The following is a 21,907-nucleotide window of genomic DNA, read 5'->3' as shown; positions in this document are numbered from 1 at the left end:
TCCTATTGCACATAGTGAAACTCCCTCAGCACCGTCCCATCACACACATAATGAAACTCCTTCAGCACCGTCCCATCACACACATTATGAAACTCCCTCAGCACTGTCCCATCACACGCATAGTGAAACTCCCTCAACACCATCCCATCACACACATAGTGAAACTCCCTCAGCACCGTCCCATCACACACATTGTGAAATTCCCTCTGCACTGTCCAATCACACACATAGTGAAATTCCCTCTGCACGGGCCAATCCCCTACAGGAAACCTCCCTCTGTACCCATCTCATCACACACTAAACCTCCCTCTACACTGCCCCATCACACAGTAAACACCCCTCTGCCTCGTACCATCTCATGTAGTGAAACTCCCTGTCCCGTCCCATCACATATTGTGAAGATACCTCTGCACTGTCCCATCACACAGTGAACCTCCCTCTGCACTGTCTCAGAACATATAGTGAAACTCCGTGTCCCGTACCACCACCTATAGTGAAGATACCTGTCTGCACCGTCCCATCACACAGTTAACCTCCCTCTGTATCATCCCATCACATTCAGTGCAACTCCCTCAGCACCGTCCCATCATATATAGTGAAGATACCTCTGTCTGCATCATCCCATCTTACACAGTGAAATTCTCTCAGCACCGTCCCATCACACACATAGTGAAAATCCCTCTGCACCGTCCCATCACACACATTGTGAAATTCCCTCTGCACCGTCCAATCACACACATAGTGAAATTCCCTCTGCACGATCTAATCACCTACAGTAAACCTCCCTCTGTACCCATCTCATCACACACTAAACCTCCCTCTACACTGCCCCATCACACAGTAAACACCCCTCTGCCTCGTCCCATCTCATATAGTGAAACTCCCTGTCCCGTCCCATCACATATTGTGAAGATACCTCTGCACTGTCCCATCACACAGTTAACCTCCCTCTGTATCATCCCATCACATTCAGTGCAACTCCCTCTGCACCGTCCCATCATATATAGTGAAGATACCTCTGTCTGCATCGTCCCATCATATACAGTGAAATTCCCTCAGCACCGTCCCATCACACACATAGTGAAACTCCCTCTGCACCGTCCCATCACACACATAGTGAAACTCCCTCTGCACCGTCCCGTCATATATAGTGAAGATACCTCTGTCTGCATCGTCCCATCATACGCAGTGAAACTCCCTCTGCACCATTGGTTCACAGCGTGAACCTCTCTCTGCACCGTCCCATCACAGAGTGAAACTCTGTCTGCACCGTCCCATCACACAGTGAAACTCCCTCTGCACCGTCCCATCACCTAAAGGCATCCGTTCGTCTTGCAAGACCATAGATCTGCACCTGGAAAGTCTTCACTCTCCAGGGCGCAGGCCTGGGTAAGGTTGTATGGAAGACCAGCAGTTGCCCATGTTGCAAGTCTCCCCTCTCCAGGAGACCGATGTTGTCCAAGGGAAGGGCAAGGGCCGATACAGCTTGGCACCAGTGTCGTCACAAAGCACTGTGTGGTTAAGTGCCTTGCTCAAGGACACAACACACTGCCTCGGCTGGGGCTTGAACTCACGACCTTCAGATGGCTAGTCCAATGCCTTAACCACTTGGCCACGTGTCCCATCACAGACAGTGAAGATACCTCCGTCTGCACCATCCCATCACACACAGTGGCAATCCCTCTTCACAGTGCAATCAGATTCAGATTGATTTATTTATCCCACACACAGGGAACCATGTCATTCGTATTAACCGCCAACACTATGTAAGGATGTGCTCTGGGCAGCCAGTAAGTGCCAGCACGCATTCCAGCGCCAACACAGGTTGCCCACAATGTTCAGTAGATCAACACAAGCAACAGCAACAAAACAGCACTTTTCCATCGACCCACTCTCACACACAGAGAAACCTCAAACTCCAGGAGAGTCTGAAGCTCGACCTGTGTCATCCCATCTGAAACTCACAGGATACTGGAGATCGCTAACTGAAGTGTCGAGATTATACCTCAGCAGCAGACAAGGAGGGATGTTGGCTCCAGGTGGTGAAGAAGGCGAATGCAATGTTGGCATTCATTTCTAGAGGTATAGAATATAAGAGCAGGATGTAATATTGAGGCTCTATAAGGCACTCATAAACCACACTTGGAGTATTGTGTGCAGTTTTGGGCTCCTTATTTTAGAAAGGATATACTGACATTGGCGAGGATTAGAGAAGATTCACGAGAATGATTCCAGGAATGAAAGGGTTACCGTATGAGGAACGTTTGGCAGCTCTTAGGCTGTATTCCCTGGAGTTCAGGAGAATGGGGGGATCTCATAGAAACATTCCGAATGTTGAAAGCCCTGAACAGATTAGATATGGCAAAGTTATCTGCCATGGCAGGGGAGTCTAGGACAAGAGGGCATGACTTCAGGATTGAAGGAGGTCCATTTAGGACAGAGATGCGGAATTACTTTAGTTGGAGGGTAGTAAATCCATGGAATTGGTTGCCACGAGTGGCTGTGGAGGCCAAGTCATTGGGTGCATTTAAGGTAGAGATAGATAGGTTCTTGATTAGGGTATGGGGAGAAGGCAGGGGAGTGGGGATAATTGGAAGAACTGGATCAGCCCATGAGTGAATGGTGGAGCAGATTCGATGGGCCAAATGGCCTACTTCTGCTGGTGAGGAAGAGAGATTGTGATTATTTTTGTGAAGGACATGTTTCAAGGTTGTGGGAGGCAGGGAGGTGCCAGGAACAAGTCGTTCAGGGAGGCACACACTCACCTTTTCCCAGATTAGTACATACTCCCTCCAGCACATAGTAGGGCACAGTAGTGTAGTGGTTACCACAACACTTTACGTCACCATGACCAGGGTTCAATTCCCGCTGTTTTCTGCAAGGATACCTTTCAGGTCCCCAAACAGTCCTTCCAGGTGAGGCATCACATTGCCTGTGAACCTGCTGGGGACATCTACTGTATCCAGTGCTCCTTATGCAGCCTCCCCTACATTGCTGGGACCCGCTGTAAACTGGAGGACACTTGGTCGAGCACCTCCACTCCATCCGCCATAAATGGAATTTCCTGAAGCCAACCATTTTAATTCCTGTTCCAACATGTTGATCCACAGCCTCCTCTTTTGCTGGGTGGAGACGCAACACCTCATTTTCCGTCTGGGTAGCCTCAAACCTGATGGCATGAATATCAATTTCTCCATCCAGGAAAAATTTTCCTCCCCCTTTCCTCTTCTTCTATTCCCTATTCTGGCCTGTTAACTCTTCTCCTCACCTGGCTATCACATTGCCATTGTGCCTCTCCTTCTTCTCATTCTCCCATGGTCCACTCTCTTCTATCAGGTTCCTTCCTTTCCTGCCCTTTACCTTTCCTATCCACCTGGCGTCACTTATCACCTTCTAGCTAGACTTCCTTCCCCTCCCTCAACCACTTTATTCTGGTACCTTTCCCCTTCCTTTTCACTACTGAAAAAAAGGGACTTGGCCCAGGACGTTCACTGTTTATTCATTTCCCTCGATGCTGTCTGACCTGCTGAATTCCTCCAGCATTTTGTGTGTGTGTCGTGAGCAAGGCGTTTGTACGTTCTCCCCATGGCCACATGGGTTTCCTCTAGGTGCACCAGTTTCTTCACACATTCCAAAGACGTAGGGGTTGGGGTTAGTAACTGTGAGCATGCTATGTTGGCGCCAGAATTGTGGCGACACTTGCAGGCTGCCCCTTGCACATCTCGAAGTGTGTTGGTTGTTGATGCAAGTAATGTACCTCACTGTATGTTTCAATGTCCATGTGACAAATAAAGCCAATTGTTACCTTTCTTTGTGTTCAGTTCTGGTGACCTCATTATAAGAAGGATGTGGAAGCTTTAGAGAGGATGCAGAGGAGACTTACCAGGATGTTGCCTGGATGAGAAAGTATGCCTATGAGGAAAGGTTGAGCTCAAGTTTTTCTGCTTGGAGTGAAAGAGGATGAAATGACTTAACTTTTTCCTCACAAAGAGTAAGATTCAGATGGGAAATCAGCTTTGCTTACAAGTATATCGAAACGTAGAGATGTACAGTGAAATGTTACGCTTGTATCATCCTTCCTATTCACACCAGGACTGTGAGGATTTCAAAACATTCCATCCAACATTCTGTGTTCTTTAAGCCGTCTGGCTGGGGATGAGCTGGTGTGAGGCATTTCCTGTGAAAACATCTCACTACTCTTGGGTTGTGAAAAAACATTTGGTGCTTCATTTAGCCGTAAAGGTAATTATTATGTATCTTTTTATCTTGGGTGGGGTTTAAAAGAACTGAGGGGCGGCACTGTATGCCTTGTGCTGACAAATTTTCCCCATGTGCCGTCTTGGGCACTCGTGCCACAGGTTCACCACCCCTGATGGACAAGGGCAGGTAAAGCACAGGGAACACCCTCCCCCTAGAAGTTGCCATAGAAACCAAATCTCTTCTGTCTGCACATGATTCATATGTCTTCATTCCCTGTCTGTTCTTCTGTCTGAATAACTCTTGAAGAGTTTAAATAACAAATTACTTATGAGTTTAAAATAATCATTCTTATTTAAATTGAAATATTTCAGTTCATTAACTATTAGACATTCATAGAAACAGTTCCTAAGAAATTTAAATTAATCATAAATAATGCATAGAATTACCTAACATGGCACGAGGTATAAAAGATCTTGGTGTATCACTGAACCAGCATTGTCATTTGCAGAAGTTACTCCTTGGATTGGATTATTATCTATTATCATTATAATCAAGGTCAGTAACTTAGATTAAATCAGTAAGAATGTTTTAGGAATAGATTCAGATTCACATTTATTTATCCCATGTACATTGAAACATACAGTGAAATGTGTTGCTTGCGCTAACAACCATCACAACCTACGGAAGTGCTGGGGGCAGCTACAAGAGTGGCCACACATTTGGGAGCCAACAGATCCCACAATGCTCAACAGAACAGCACACCAGTAAATCAATCCTCTTTCCTCCTTCCCGCTCACACACACAACAATCCTCCAAGTTCATGGCAGGCCTCCGGGCCTCCATTTTCCAGGCTTCAGTGTTCAAAGTAAATGTATTATTTACTCCCAATTTTGGATTGGGTGTTGTGTAATGAACCAGGTTTGGTTAGAGAGCTTAAGGTAAAGGAACCTTTAGCAGGTGGAGATCATAATATGATAGAATTCACCCTGCAGTTTGAGAGCTAAAATCAGATGTATCAGTATTACTGTAGAGTAAAGAGATTTACAGAGGCTTGAAAGAGGAGCTGGCCAAAGTTGTTTGGAAGGAGACTAGCAGGGATGACAGCAGAACAGCAATGGCTGGTGGTTCTGGGAACAATTTGGAAGGCACCAGATAGATAGATCCCAAAGTTGAAAAAGTATTCTGAAGGGAGGATGAAGCAGCTGTGGCTAACAAAGGAAGTCAAAGGCAGCATAAAAGCAAAAAAGAGAGAGCATATAATATAGCAAACATTTGCAGGAGGTTAGAGGATCGGGAAGCTTTTAAAAATGAACAGAAAGCAACAAAAATGCAATAAGGAGGGAAAAGAAGAAATATGAGGGTAAGCTAGCCAATTATTCGAAAGTTTTTCTCAGATATATAAAGAGTAAAAGGGAGATGAGAGTGGATATCAGAATACTAGAAAATGATGCTGGCTGATAAAGAAATGGCGGACAAACTTAATAAGTATTTTACATTGGTCTCCACTGTGAAAGACGCTAGAAGTATGCCAGAATTTTGAAGCATTTTGGACTACTTGGAGGGACATGATAAAATACGCCAAAGTCAGCATGGTTTCCTTAAGGAAAAATTTTGCTTGACAAATATATTATTTGATGAAATAACAAGCAGGAAAGACAATGGATGATGTTTATTTGGATTTTCAGAAGGATTTTGATAAGGTGCTGCATATTATGCTGCTAAACAATATAAAAGGTCATGTTGTTACAGAAAATTTGTTAGCATGGATAGAAGCTCGCTGTTGGTGACTACTAGTGCTCTGTAGATGTTGGTGCTGGGACCATTTTCTTTCATGTTATATGACAATGGTCTGGATGATGGAATTGAAGGTTTTGTAACCAGGTTTGCATATGATGCAATGATAGATGGCGGGGGCAGGTAGTACTGGGGAAGCAGGGAGTCTTCAGAAGGACTTAGACAGATTAGGAGAATGGGCAGAGAACTGGTAGATGGAATATAGTTTAGGGAAGTGTATGATTATGCATTTTGGTAGAAGAAATAAAGGCATAGACTATCTTTAAAATGGAGATAATTCAAATAAAATCAGAGGTGCAAAGGGACTTGGGAGTTCTCATGCAGGATTCCCTAAAGGTTAACTTACAGATTGAATTGGTAGTAAGGAAGGCAAATGCAATGTTGACATTCATTTTGAGCAGACTAGAATATAAGAGCAAGGATGTAATGCTCAGGCTTTATAAGGCATTGGTCAGACAGAACGGAGTATTGTGAGCAATTTTAGACCTGTTATCTAAGAAAAGGTGTTGGCATTGGAGATGGTCCAGATGGGGTTCACTAGGAATGAAAGGGTTAACATAGAGGAGCCTGTAGTCACTGAATATTGAAAGGCTTGGACAGAGTGAAAGTGATGAGGATGTTTCCTGTCGTGCGGTGCCTATGACCAGAGGGCAAGCCTCAGAATAGATGGACATCGATTTAGAACAGAGGAGAAATTTTTTCAGACAGAGGGTGGTAAATCCGTGGAATTCATTGCCACAGATGGTCGTGGAGGCCAAATCATTGGGTATAGCAGAGGTTCATAGTTTCTTGATAAGTAAGAGCATCAAAGGTTATGGGGAGAAGGCAGGAGAATGGGGTTGAGAGGGTTAAAAATCAGCCATAATGGAATAGCTGAGCAGACGATGGGCTGAATAGCCTAATTCTGCTTCTATGTCTTATGGTCTTATTAACAAAGTACATATATGTCACCATTTACTACTCAGAGATTCATTTTCTTGTAGGCATTCACAATAGATACAGAGAAACACAATAGAATCAATGAAAAGTTACACACAAAGGCAAACAATGAATATGGAAAAGCAGACAGGCTTTGCAAATTAAAATAAATAAATGGTGGGGTCAGTTCTGTGTTGGGGCAAGTGAAACTATCGACTCTGGTCCAAGAGCCTGATGGTTGAGGGGTAGTAACTGTTCCTCAACTTGATCAGCCATTGGGTTTCTACTTCTTCTCATTCTTCAGGCTCTGATCTTTGGTGTGAACCCCTGATCTAGCCCATGACAGGGACCTGAATAAGTTATTTGTCTCATAAATAATATCAGCCAGTCTACAGTTTCCAGAATTTATGATGTTGTCCATGGGAGCTACCTGGATGATCTCCTTCCACTCTTTGGGTGGTTGAGGTGGTTCTAAGTTATTGGGCTGAAGAACTCCTGGTACCTATTCTACTTAGATCCTCTGTTCTACTTACTACTTTGCACATTTCCAACAATAACTGAGCTAGATAGTTCATTGATCTTCTCTGACATGGAGTAATTTTGGACAGTTAAATAACGCTTTATTTCTAAATGCATCTGACGTGTAACTGAACCTTTGTAACCTCTTACTGTCTTCAGTCTGCTAGTCAGCATTACTTTCTGCAGTCAGCATTGTTTCCTCAACCATTCTAAAAAGACATACGGCAAAGTTATGGGCATGCTTTGCACTTCAGAACCAGAATCAGGTTTAATATCATCGGCATATGTCGTGAAATTTGCTTTGCAGCAGTACATTGCAATATCTAACAATAGAAACGATAAATTACAATATGTATATTAAAAAGATTAATTTTTTTAAAGTCGTGCAAAAAGAGAGGAAAAGAAATAGTGAGGAGGTGTACATGGGTTCATTGTCCATTCAGAAATCCGATGGTGGAGAGGAACATGAAGTGTGTCTCTTCAGGGTCCTTACCTCCTCCCTGATGATACACATGATAAATGAATGCAAATTTTGAAAGTTGGTGTTGGAAATGTGGCGACGCTTGTGGGCTGCCCCCAGCACATCCTCAGACTGTGTTGGTTATTAATGGTCGTGATGCATTTCACTATATGTTTCAATGTACATGTGACAAATAAAGCTAATTTTATTTTGATCTAAATCATTATTTTTATCTTTCAAACAGCTTCTTAAACTCCTCTGTCGTACCTACCTCTACTACCACCCCGGCAACCTATTCCGAGCACCCATGACTTCTGGCCTGAAAAAACCCCTGTGCTGCACATCTCCTTTAACTTTCCTCTGGTAAAAGCATGTCCTCTAGTATGGAAAAATTATTCTGCTTCTTCTTCTCACAACCTTATAAACCTCTATCAGATCTTCCCACAGTCTCCACCACTCCAAAATAAACAACCAAAGTTTGTCCAACCTCTTCTGATAGCTCATACTTTCTGGTCCAGGCAGCATCCTGGTGAACCTCTTCTGCATCCTCTCCAAAGCGTCCACACTGTCCCTGTAATGGGACACCCAGAACTGTGCACATGAAGGGGTGGCCTAACCGAGGTTTTATGCATGATTTCCTGAGCCTTATACAAAATGCCCTGTCCAATTAAGACAAGCATTGTACACCTCCCCCAGCACCACATGTCCTTGTGTGATCACAAGACTTCTTTTATACATCAGGGCTCCTAAGGGTCCTGCCATTTATTGTGTAGTTTTCCTTATATTTGACATCTGAAAATTCAACACCTCACACTTGTATTTGTTAATTGAGAGATAAAACATGGAACAGGTCCTACCAGCCCTTCCAGCCACACTGCCCACAATTCATCAATTTAACCCTAGCCTAGTCATGGGTCAATTTACAATGACCAATTAACCCACTAGCCAGTTCATCTTTAGACTAAGGAAGAACACCCAGAAGAAACCTATGTGGTTCACGGGGAGGATTTTACGAACTCCTGCAAAGGATGCCAGGATTGAACTCCAAACTCTGACACCCTGAGCTTTAATAGCGTTGCGCTAACCAATACACTACCATGACACCTCTCCCACAGATAGAAACATCTTAATATTCACCCCAAGGTTAGTCAGTGTACAGAATGAACTCCCAGAGGAAATGACTGAGGCAGGTACATTAACAACAATTAAGTCACTTGGACAGGTACATGGATAGGGCAGGTTTAGGGATATGGGTCTAATACGGGCAAACGGGACTAGATTAAGTGGGCATTTTGGTCAGCAAGGGCTGTTTCCATGCCTCCAGGGCTGAAGGTTAAGATCAAACCCAGGTCTCTGAAGTAGCAACATGGTCCTGCTCTTAAAGTTTCAGTAACATCCCCTGCCAGTTCGCTAGGTATCAGAATCAGGTTTATTCGTTGTTTTGTGACAGCAGTACAGTGCAAGGCATAACAATTACCATCACTTACAACATAAATAAATAATGCAAAAGAGTGGTGGTGAGGTAGCATTCATGGGCACATGGACCATTCAGAAATCCGATGACGAAGGGGAAGAAACTGTTCCTGAAACGTTCAGTCTCCTGTACCTCCTCCCTGATGGTAGCAATGAGAAGAGGGCATGTCCTGGATGGCGAGACTCTCTCCTGATGGATATTGCCTTCCTGAGGCACCACATTTTGAAGATGTCCTTGATGTATGGGAAGGCAGAGCTGGCTGAGTGTACAACCCTCTGCAGCTTCACACAATCCTGTGCATTGGAGCTTCCAAACCAAGCAGTGATGCAGCCAGTCAGAATGCTCTTCACAGTTCTGTAGATCTGTAGACATTTGTGAACATCTTTGATGACACACCGAATCTTCTCCATCTCCAAATGAAGTGTGGCCTCTGGCATGCCTTCTTTGTATGCATCAATGTGTTAGCCCCAGGACAGACCTTCAGAGATATTGACACCCAGGTATTTGAAACTGCTCACCCTTCCCACTGCTGACTTGTCGATGAGGTCTGGTGAATTTTCTCCCAACTTCCTTTTTCTGAAGTCCACAATCAATTTCTTGGTCTTGCTAGTGTTCAGTGCAAGATCATTGTTGCAACACCACTCAACCAGCTGACCTATTTCACACTGCACTTCCTCATCATCATCTAAGATTCTGCCAACAACAGTTGTGTCAATGAACCAGCAAAAGTGAATGAATGGTTTGTGTTTCCAGAGAGGGACCCTCTGTTGCTGATCCTGGGGGTGGGATGATGACCTGATGGTGCTCATCCTGAAGTCCAGCACAATGTGATTCTCATTTTTTTCTCTCCCCCTCCCTTCCCCTCTCTCTCCACCCCTCCCAAGACTGAGACCATTATCTCATTTTGTCTCAGGCTTCCGGCACCAGCAGCCTTTTGTTCCCTGCTGTGAAAATCTGCTCTCTGCTGCCTGCCGGTATCTGCATCCAGCAGAGCAACCCAGCCCAGAATCAGGCCCTTAGCCCATTAGATCCACACTGACCACCAAGTATGCACCAACACAAACTTCTTTAACTCACCCCCCAACCAGTCTTTCACCCCTCACCGCCCACTGGAAGTCAATTTACCCACCAATCCTGCATATCACTAGGATGTGGGAGGAAACTGGAGCAGTACCCCATTACAGGGAGAACATGAAAACTCCATACAGGCAGAGGCTCCACCTGCTGTGCTAGTTGCACTGAGCTTGGGCAGTATGAATCAGAGACAACTCTCTACTACAGTGGTCTTTGCAAAGGATAACACAAAGATAATATTATAACACCAATTACATGTACTATGGCACAAAACTTGTGCCTGTCTGTATTGTAGAGAGTCAATGGTTTTAAATTACTGGGCATTAACATATTGATAATCTGTCCTGGGACCAGCTCAGATGCATTCGCAAAGGAAGTGTGCCAGCGTCTTCGCTTTCGTAGGAGATTGAGGAGGTTCAACTTGCCACTGAACGTAGAGTCATAGAACACTACAGCACAGAAACAGGCCATTCAGCCCATCTAGCGTGTGCCAAACTATTTAAACTTTCTCGTCCCATCGACCTGCACCAAGACCATACCCCTTCCATTTATGTACCTAACCACACTTCTCTTAAACGTTGAAATTTAAATCGCATTCACCACTTGCACTGGCAGCTCATTCCACACTCTCACCACCCTCCGAGTGAAGAAGATCCTCCCCCCATGTTTCCCTTAAACATTTCACCTTTCACCCTTAACCCATGATCTCTAGTTGTAACCAAACATAAGTGGAAAAAGCATACTTGCATTTTCCCTATCTACAGCCCTCATAATTTTGTATGCAGTACCTGTATCAAATCTCCCATCAATCTTCTATGTTCCAGGGAATGAAGTCCTAACCTATTTAATATTACCTATAACTCAAGTCCTCAAGTCCCAGCAACATCCTTGTAAATTTTCTTTGTACTCTTTCATTCTAATTGACATCTTTCCTGTAGGAAGGTGACAAAACTGGAGACAACACTCCAAATTAAGTATCACCAACACCTTATACAATTTCAACATAGCATCCCAATTCCTGTACTCAATACATTGAACACTTGAACAAACTTCTACAGGTGTACTGTTGCTTGTTGCATCACAGTCTGAGATGTCAGTTTGAATGCACAGCTGCAGAGAGTAGTGGACTCTGCCCAGTAGGTTACGGACACATCCTTCTCCTCCATTGGTACTTTCTACAGGAAGTGCTGCCTCAGGAAGATACCATTCATCATTTAAGTTCCCCACAATCCACGCTCTGTACACATGCCCTTACACTTCCTCCCTCACCACCATTCAGGGCCCCAGACAGTCCTTCCAGGTGAGGCGACACTTCACCTGTGAGTCAGCTGGGGTGATATACTGCGTCTGGTGCTCCCGGTGCGGCCTTCTATATATTGGCGATACCTGACGCAGACTGGGAGACCGTTTTGCCGAACACCTACGCTCTGTCCGCCAGAGAAAGCAGGCTCTCTCAGCGGCTACACATTTTAATTCCACGTCCCATTCCCATTCTGATATGTCTATCCATGGCCTCCTCTACTGTCAAGATGAAGCCACACCCAGGTTGGAAGAACAACACCTTATATTCCATCTGGGTAGCCTCCAACTTGATGGCATGAACATTGATTTCTCTAACCGTTAATGCCCCTCCTCCCATTCTTACCCCATCCCTTATTTATTTATTTCCTTTTTCTCTCTCTTTTCCTCTCAATAACTCCTTGCCCTCTCTCCATCTTCCTCTGGCACTCCCCTCCCCCTTTCTTTCTCCCTAGGCCTCCTGTCCCATGATCTTCTCCCTTCTCTAGACTTGTATCCCTTTTGCCAATCAACTTTCCAGCTCTTAGCTCCATCCCTCCCCCTCCTGTCTTCTCCTATCATTTTGGATCTCTCCCTTACCCTCCCACTTTCAAATCTCTTACCATCTCTTGTTTCAGTTAGTCCTGACAAAGTGTCTTGGCCCGAAACGTCGACTGTGCTTCTTCCTATAGATGCTGTCTCGCCTGCTGCATTCCACCCGCATTTTGTGTGTGTTGCTATGTCATCTTTCTGCTGCTTTCATTGGGCAGGAGGTACTGAAGCCTTAAGTCCCATACCACCAGGTTCAGAAACAGCTACATCCCTTCAACCATCTAGTTCCTGACAACCCTAATCACTACTTCAGTACAGCAGCACTGTGACCATTTTGACTGCTTTGCACGAATATGGACTTTTTTGTTCTAATTGCATTTTCTGCAGAAATTGTGACATAGAACACTGAAACAGGCCCTTCAGCCCACAATGTTGTGCTGAACTAAATAAATTGCTAATACTACACTCAACTAAACTAATTCCTTCTGTCTACGTGATGTCCATTTCCAGCACATTCATGTGCCTTTCTAAGATCCTCTTGAATGCCTCTATCACCTGCCTCCACCACCACCTGGCAGCACGTTCCAGACACCCACCAATCTCTCTGTGTAAAAATAGCTTGTCCCACCCAACTCCTTTGAACTTATCCTTTGAGTCACCTTGAAAGCAATCCTCCTGGTTTTAGGCATTTGATACTGGTTGTCACCTCTATCTATGCCTCTCATAACCTTATACACTGCTATCAGGTCTCCCCTTAGCTTCCACCACTCAAGAGTAAAAACCCAATTTTGTCTGGCCTCTCTTTATAACACACCAGGATGTTGCCTGGTCCTCTAAACCAGGCAGCACCATGATAAACCTCTCCTGCACCTTCTCCAAAGCTCAACATCCTTCCTATACTGGGGTAAGCAGAACTATATGCAATACTCCAGATGAGGCCCAACTAGAGCTTTATAAAGTTGCAACATGACTTCCTGATTCTTCAACACATTTCATTGACTAATAAAGACAAGCATGTTATATACTTTCTTGACCACCCTATCAACCTTTGCAGCCACTTTCAGGGAGCAATGAACTTGAACCCCAAGATCCTGTTGCTCATCAACACTATTAAGGGTCTAGAAACATAGAAACATTCTTCGGGAATATGAAGTATCTGATCTAGGCAACAGAAGTGTCATTGTTACAGACAACCAGCCTGGTCCATGTCTGTTGTTCTCTTCTTTATCCCACTGTATCCACTGGCAATCTTCTACACTATCCACACTCCACCAATATTCATATCATTTGCAAACTTACTAACCCAGCCATCTATATTTTCATCTGCACCATTTATATACTGTACTTCACAAACAGCAGAGGTCCCAGTCCGGATCCCTTCCGAACAACACTAGTCGTGTACCTCCAGCTAGAATAAGTCCCATCTACCACCACCCTCTGTCTTCTATGCACAAGCCAATCCCAAATCTATGAGGCATGGGATCAGTGGAACCTTGGCTGTTTGGATAAAAAATTGGCTTGCAGGAAGAAAGCAGAGGGTGGTGGTGGAAGGAAAGTATTCTACCTGGAGGTCGGTGACTAGTGGAGTGCTGCAAGGATCTGTCCTGGGACCCCTGCTCTTCGTGATTTTTATAAATGACCTGGATGAAGTGGTAGGAGGATGGGTGAGTAAGTTTGCGGATGACACGATGATTGGAGGAGTTGTGGATGGAGCTGTAGGTTGTCAATGGTTTCAAGAGGATATAGACAGGATGTAGAGTTGGGCAGCAAAGTGGCAGATGGAGTTCAATCCGGTTAAGTGTGAGGTGATGCATTTTGGAAGGACAAACCAGAAGGCTGAGTACAGGGTTAATGGTCAGTTATTTAAGAGTGTGGATGAACAGAGGGACCTTGGGGTTCAAATCCATACATCCCTCAAGGTCGCTGCACAGGTTGATAGGGTCTTTAAGAAGGCCTATGGGATGCTAGTCTTCATTAATAGGGGTATTGAGTTCAAGAGTAGAGAGGTCATGTTGCAACTCTACAAATCTCTGGTGAGACCACACTTAGAGTATTGTGTTCAATTCTGGTCACCTCATTATAGGAAGAATATGGAAGCTATGGAGATAGTGCAGAGGAGATTTATCAGGATATTGCCTGGATTAGAAAACAAGTCTTATGAGGCAAGGTTAGCAGAGCTGGGACTTTTCTCTTTGGAGCGTAGAAGGATGAGAGGTGCTTGATAGGGGTCTACAAGAGTATGAGAGGCATAGATAGGGTGGATAGCCAGTACCTGTTTCCAGGGCACAATTAGCAAACACCAGTGGGCAAATGTACAAAGTTAAGGGAGGGAAGTTTAGGGGAGACATCGGGGTAAGTTTTTTTACACAGAAGGTTGTGGGTGCCAGGAATGACTTGCCAGGGATGGTGGTGGAGGCTAAAACATTAGGGGTATTTAAGAGCCTCTTGGACAGGCACATGGATGAAAGAAAAATAGAGGGTTATGGGGTACTGTGGGTTTAGTACTTTTTTAAAAAAGGAATATATGGGTCGGCACAACATCGAGGGCCGAAGGGCCTGTACTGTACTGTAGTATTCTAGTGTCTAGTGTCTAAGTGGCCAATGCATAGATTCCATGCATCTTAATCCTCTGGATGAGCCTCTCACAGGGGACCTTATCAAACTCCTTACTAAAATCCACATAGACAACATCCACAGCTCTACCTTCAACAACCCAAGAAATGCAATAAATAAGGCATGATTTGCCACTTGCAAAGTCATGTTGACTCTCCCTACTAAAACCACGGTTTTCCAATTGCTCACATGCCAGACTCACTGGTCTATATATTCCAGATCAACCCATTTCCCTTCTTGAATGATGGAACTTGCCAGTCTCTGGGACCTCACCTGTGGCTAGAAATGATATGAAGATATTGGACTTCCTTGACCCTGCGGTGATGGAGGTTGTTTCGTTGCAACTTCACTGCTGCTCTTGCTGCAGTGTTTGGTTACTCTGTGCCCTGGCAGTGCTAGAGGTTGTGTTGTCGGTGTCTACACTGGCATCATTGGAATACCTACTGGCATTAGTATCAGCTGAGGCCGTACTGGATCTGAGTGAGGTTGCCCTGGCGCTTATCCTGAGGTGTAGATTCCTAAAGCACTACAGCACAGAAACACGAACTTTCTATCCATCTAGTCCATGCCAAACCATTAATCTGTCTAGTCCCACCTACCTGTAGGTGGACCATAGCCCTCCCATCCTAAATGTTGAAATCAACCTGCATCCACTATTCCCGCTGGCAGCTCATTCCACACTCTCACCATCCTCTGCGAAGAGGTCCCCCCTCATGTTCCCCTCAAACGTTCCACCTTGAACCCATGACCTCTAGGTCTTACCTTACCCAACCTCAGTGGAAAATGAACCTGCTTGCACTTACTCTACCTATTCGGCTCATAATTCTATATACCTCGTTCTCCTATGCTCTAGGCAATAAAGTCCTAACCTCTTCAATCTTCCCCTATAACTTGGGTCCTCAAGTCCCACCAACATCCTTGCAAACTCAAAGTAAGCTTATTATCAAAATACATATATACTTTGCTATGGCTCCATTCAACCAGATTTTCAATCTCACTCCTATACGCCAATTCATCACCACCTTTGATTCGGCTAATGACAGTGGTATCATCAGTAAACTTAAAAATGGCGCTGGAGTTGTACTCAGCCAAACAATCAGAGGTTCTTTATGTACTCCTTCAATCGTATTGATAATTTTCCTGTAGGTACATCGGTGATCAAAACTGTATAATGACTTGTTTTGTATGAACAGTTTAACTCCACCATGGACGGCTGTAAAAGGAGGAGGCGTTGGACATGGGGCTAGCAACCCATCCTGTATAAACCCAGAGGCACTGCAACAGCAATAGAAGCTCCTAAGACCACATCCCTGGGAGAGTGAGGGTTTTCACCCAGAAGACATAAAATGGCCAATACCTGGGGACTATTTGAAAGACTGGCCCAGGACAGAGGACTCTGGTGAGCTGCTGTTGGTGGCCTGTGTCCCAGAAGGGTTGGGCTTAAGTATGGAAAGGATACAAGACAAGCTTCCATTGTATCTGGGTCCTGGTGACAATAAACCAATTCCAACACCAAATGTGAAGTAAGGTCAGATAGCAAAAGCAAGAGGGACAGATTTAAGATGAGACACCAGCTTCTTATTCTCAGTCCCTACATTCTCACCTCGCACCTCCCTCCTTCCATTTCCTGCCCAGATCAGTCAGCAGTTTTGTTTTATTTCAAAATATACTTTATTCATAAAATACTTTAAAAATATATAAATATATAACACTGAACAGATTTGATAACAAGCATTATACACACAAGGGATTCCACAGATGCTGGAAATCCACAGCAACAGAGGTAATACTACACTGGGGCCCCTCCACCGCCAGAGAGCAGAAGAAGGTGGAGAATTTGTCTGTCGGAGTTCCCTCCCTCCGCAGCAAGTTTAAAACTTGCAGATGCCGAGCAGCGTCTGTGGGGTGAGGAACCGCAGGCAGGGAGTTCATGGACTTCAGTCTACCGCGCCCCCACACTGGGCACAGGGAGAGGACCGCCAAGGCTTATGTGGTCAAAGAAGCGCCTCAATTATGTCCTCTTCACCCGGGCAGAGCAAGAGTTGTGCCTCGCCCATCTCCACCGCGCTACGGTCCCCCAGCCACCCCCTCAAAACTGGTGTTCGGTGTAAACGGCCACAGAAGGATTCACTCTCTGTGCACTAGGCAGAGACATGGGAGGGGCGGTGGGAGGATCTCTGTGACAGGGCAAAGGTCCGGGAGACTCGGAGCGGTGCACTGTAACGTATGACAATAACAATCCAATTACCATTGACCGAGCAATCAACTGCTCCTTCCTCTCCAAAGAGAGCATTCAGCCTGCTGGGGAACTCCAGGATTCTCATTAGATTCTGTGTCTCACGTGTCCCCTCACTCACCAACCTGTATTCACACCTCCTTCTGATGCATTCACCCCAGGCACCCACCACTCTGTAAAAATTTACCCCCACCCCCCCCCCACCATCTCCAGTATTAGACATTTCAACCCTGGAAAAAAAGATGGCGTGTGTCTACTCTGTTTATGCCTCTCACGATCTTACAAACCTCCCTTCAGCTTCCTCCGCTCCAGAGATACCAACCCAAAATTACCTAAACTCTCCGTAGCCTGTAATCCATGCAGTAACCTTGTGAACCTGCACATCTTTCCAATACACACTGTATGCTATACTCCCGATGCGGCTTAACTGGAGTCTTATAAAGCAAGAACAGAACTTCTCAACTCTTGAACTCAGTGTCCCGACTAATAAAGGGAAGAGTGCCAAATGCCGTTCTTCATGACCGTATCAACCTGTGCTGCCACTTTCGGGGACCAATGGACTTGAACCTGAAGATCCCTCTGCTTAACAACACCGTTAAGGGTCTTTCCATTAACACTGTACAGTGCTTTTACAATTGACCTCCCCCGCCCCCCAACGTTCACATTTGGCCAGATTAAACTGTATCTGCCGTTTCTTTGCCCATCTTTGCATCCTTAGACTAGCTTCTACACTGTCCACAGCACTGCCCATCCAGATACAGTACATACACGAGGCCCAAGAACTCTCTCACTGTTACTGAATGGATAAGATGTACCTTTCACCTCAGGATCTACCTCCGTATTGTCTGCCTGCACCACACTTTCTCTGCAACTGTAACATTTTATCCTGCAGTCTCTTGTTGCTTTTCCCCTTGTACCATCTCAATACACTGCGTAAGAAAACGATCTGCCTGGATGCGCGCAAAATAAGGTTCTTCACTGTTCCTTGCTTCCTGTTACCTATTCCTCGCAATATGTCGAGCCTGGCATTGGAGGCAGGTACAACTGCAACTCGGACAGCAAGATGGATGGCAAAAGTTGAGAGGAACATGGGTCCAACGGGATTAGCTCAGAGGATACAAGTTTGGGCCGAAGGAGCAGTTTGCTGTACCCGCTACGGGAGGTGGTGATGGAGACCTTCCGGAGCTTCCTGTAGACATCCCCGCGGGACGAAAAGGGAAGGGGAAGGATCAGCTGGGCTGGGGCGCTGGGGAGGATGCCACGTCCTCGGGCTTACCCAGTAGGTTTCTGAGCTGGGCCCAGAAGAAGGGCTGGCGGCTGGGCTCGGAGGGCCACTCCAGGTAGGTGCGGGAGTCGAGGAGGCGGCGGAGACGGCAGAAGCGGCTGGGCAGAGAGCGGGGACAGATTGGCTCCATCAGCAGGAGAACAGTGTCGTGCAGGGAACGGCTCAGCGGCCGTTGGTGCGCGAAGTACAGCTCGTAGTTGCACCACTCGCTGTCCACGAAGCTGCGGGAGAGAACGAAGAGGACTTTGCGGCTGCCTTCCATGTTCTCGATTATGTTGTCGATGATCCAGCGGCCCGGGGTGAAGTCCCGCTCGTGGATGCAGACCCTGTATGGGCTCCGACCCCCTTCCAGCCGTGCTAGCAGCTGCTCCCGCACCCAGGTTGCATCTGCCCGGCTGTACGAGACGAAGGCATGGAAGGCTGGAGGGGAGCGGCACCCGGCGGGATCCCGGGACCTCTCTGACCTGCGGTAGCGGGAGCGCACCACCTGCCAGGTGGCCCGAACATACCAGGGCAGGTCGTAGCGCCAGCAGAGAAGCGTGGTGCCCACCGCCAGCAGCGCCGTGGCCGAGACAGAGATCACCAGCGCCAGCCACACCTCGCAGCGCAGGCGACCCGGCGAGTAGTCGGCCAGCTGGGTGTCGACCAGCTCGGGTGGGTAGTAGCAGACGTAGCGGGCGGGCCAGCCCAGCAGTCGCAGCCGCCCGGAGCGCGCCTCGGAAACGAAGCGATGCAGGTCGCAGGTGCAGTGGTAGGGGTTGTCGCCGGCGCCCAGAGTCCTGAGCTGGGGCATCAGGCGAAAGGTGCCGGGCCCGATGGCCCCAAATGAGTTGCCGTCTAGCTCCAGCCTCTGCAGGCCGGGCGCCGACCAGTCGGCCGGGATGAACTTCAGGCGGTTGCCGCTGAGCAGCAGCGTGCTGAGGTTGGAGGCGCGAGCGAACCAGCCGGGTTCCAGCCGCTCCAACTGGCAGTGGGACAAGTCGAGGTAGCGCAGGGTGAAGGGCAGGCAGGCGAACGTGGAGGGGCCGGCCGGGTTATGGTGCAGAACGAGACGGATCAGGGTCGGGCCCCAGATGCAGGGCGGCTCGCAGCCGACGATCTGGTTGTAGCTGAGGTCAATGGTGGTGAGGAGCGGCCATCTGACCGTCAGCAGAGCCACGAGCCGCAGGCTACTGATCAGGTTTGTGGCAAGGCGGAATTCCTCCAGATTCTGCATGGTGCCCACGTAGTGGCAGCGCCGGTTGTAGATGTAGTCATCGCGCAGTCCGTTGCGGGAGATGTCGATCAGCTGCGCCCGCTTCAGCTCCCGCCATGCCCCGCACGGAACGTAGTTAAAACTGATCTGGTTGATGAGCAGCGTGCGGACGCCGGCCAGCCAGCCGAAGCCCCGGTTGAACACCAGCACGTCTGGGTTGCTGATCTCCCTCAGGGCGAGGCGCTCGAGCCGCAGCCCCGAGACGTCGGGCAGGTCGACGCTGCCGTTGGGCGAGCGGGCGAAGTCAATGGAGTCCAGCGTCAGGTTGAGCACCGCCGAGCCCTGCACGTTACGTAGGATGCAGCCGAGTAATTTCTCGCTGAACTTGCCGCGGAAGAAGGTGAGGTTGTGAATGGGCGACTCCCGCAGTCCGCGGAAAAGGTCCTCGTCGCCCGTGTAGTACGTGAACGCGAAGAGGCGCCGGAGACGGAGCGAAGTGGCCGGTGTGCGGAAGAGGTCATTCAGGAAAGCGGGCAGGAGCCAGGGCCGGCTGTCCACAGCGATGTCCGTCCACACCGTGCGCGAACTCAGTTCGGAGAGGGAACCCGGCTCGTACTCCTTCAAGCCGGAGCCAGTCTTCAGGGCGAAGCGGTCAAGGGGGATGCGGCTCAGCGGGGAGAGGTCGCCCTTCCGCAGGGACTGGATCTGGTCTCCCCCGATAGAGAGGTCTCGGAGGTTGGAGAGGTCCTCAAAGATTGGGCTCAGACTGGCCGTACGGTACAGGTTGTTGGAGAGCTCGAGGTGGACCAGTCTCGTCAGCGGGGCCAGAACAGTGCCAGGTATGGCGCTCAGCGAGTTGTTGAAGAGGTTCAGCTCCTCCAACCAGGGATTGGAGGCAAAGGCAGCCGGGTCCAACCAGGAGATGTTGTTGTAACTGAGCTTCAGGACCCGCAGATCGGACAGTCGCGCGAAGTCCCGGTTCTGTATGACCGCTATTCTGTTGTAGGAGAGGTCGAGGACCTGGGTGTCCTGTGGCAGCTCTTCAGGGACCCAAAACAGTGAGTGGCCGGAGCAATCCACCACCGTGCCCCTGATGTGGCACCTTTCTCGGGCCGACGCTACGATCGCCGTGATCCACACCAGCACCGCGGGCAGCCCAATCACCACCGGGGCCGTGGGCATCTTTGGCCAAGGGCCGACCTGCGGAAAGAACAGAAGCCGACTGTTAGTCGGGTCCGTGGGAGTTGGGAGACACACGGTTCACAACGACATTCCCCGGGGGAAAATCCGACCACCAGACCATTCGGGATCACTGTCAAAGCCTGAGTTTACTGTATCTCCATTAGTACGTGAGTGCACTGGTGCAGTGAAAACTTGCAACAGCACCAGATACGTTGAATGTAGAAAGGCCTAGAGAGATTGGACGGGGAGAGGATGTTTCATGTTGTGGAGGAGTCTAGGGCCAGAGGCCACGGTCTCAGATGTCCGTCAAGAACAGAAATGAGGAAAAATTTCTTTAGCCAGAAGGCGGTGAAACTGTGGAATTCACTGCCACAGATGGCTGCGGGCCAAGCCATTGGGTATACAGTATGGAGGTTGTTAGGTCCTTGATTAGTTGGGGCATCAAAGGTTAGGAGGAGAAGGCAGTACAATGGGGTTGAGAGGGATATTAAATCAGCCATAATGCAATGGTAGACCAGACTCGCTGGGCCAAATGGCCTAATTCTGCTTCTGTGTCCCAAGTTTTAGAGTCTCACACGCAGAACAACTAACAACATAATTTATACAATTATACAAAACTATTGAAGTTGCCTTTATTGTCAGCTATCTTTTTACAGCGAGATACAATGACAATGTAAAAGGAACATCTGTCATCAAGCTACAGACGACACAGGTACAGTGAACAAAATAAAGTTGTACAAAATAACTCTAATTCAGTTGCATCAGAGGTATACATTCAATTCTGGTCGGCCCACTATAGGAAGGATGCGGAGGCTTTGAACTCCGCCGTATATAGTGACAAGCCGGGCTGTGAAAGGAGGAGGGTTGGGTTTTGGACTAGCAAACCCCAAACTTTAAAAAAAAAGCAGAGCTACGGAAACAACTACAGAAGCTCCTGAGACCACATCCCTGGGATAGGAAGGATCTGGAACGGGGTTCCCAACCTGGTGTCCATGGTTAATAGTAGGGGTCCATGGCATTAAAAAGGGTTGGGAACCCCTGATCTAGAAGATGGACCACAGCCTGAAAGAATGGTGCAGGACAGAGGACTCTGGTGAGCTGCTCTCTGCAGCCTATGCCTCAGTAGG

At 47.4% G+C, this 21,907-nt stretch overlaps 2 protein-coding genes across 7 annotated transcripts in view; both read right to left on the bottom strand.

Annotated features, from left to right (window-relative positions):
- Window positions 1-7,920: 7,920 nt before the first annotated feature.
- Window positions 7,921-21,907, bottom strand: part of LOC134357964 (basic proline-rich protein-like) — a gene marked incomplete at its 5' end in the record, with an annotated part of 33,956 nt that continues 19,969 nt past the window's right edge. The window contains one exon of the mRNA XM_063069789.1: window positions 7,921-7,964. Within this exon, the coding sequence (XP_062925859.1) occupies window positions 7,921-7,964 (44 nt within the window). The remainder of the gene's footprint in view (window positions 7,965-21,907) is intronic.
- The window catches only part of tlr18 (toll-like receptor 18), a 60,812-nt gene continuing 55,511 nt past the window's right edge, over window positions 16,607-21,907 (bottom strand). For all 6 annotated transcript variants that reach the window (XM_063041657.1, XM_063041656.1, XM_063041655.1 and 3 more), the window contains one exon: window positions 16,607-20,798. In XM_063041657.1, coding sequence (XP_062897727.1) covers window positions 18,348-20,780 — 2,433 coding nt within the window. In that variant the 5' untranslated portion in view covers window positions 20,781-20,798 and the 3' untranslated portion in view covers window positions 16,607-18,347. The remainder of the gene's footprint in view (window positions 20,799-21,907) is intronic.

The sequence above is a fragment of the Mobula hypostoma genome, chromosome 2 (genome assembly GCF_963921235.1).
Source record: "Mobula hypostoma chromosome 2, sMobHyp1.1, whole genome shotgun sequence".
Classification (NCBI taxonomy): Eukaryota; Metazoa; Chordata; class Chondrichthyes; order Myliobatiformes; family Myliobatidae; genus Mobula; species Mobula hypostoma.
Note: the sequence above shows the minus strand (reverse complement) of the source record. Positions and strands in the feature narration are given on the sequence as shown.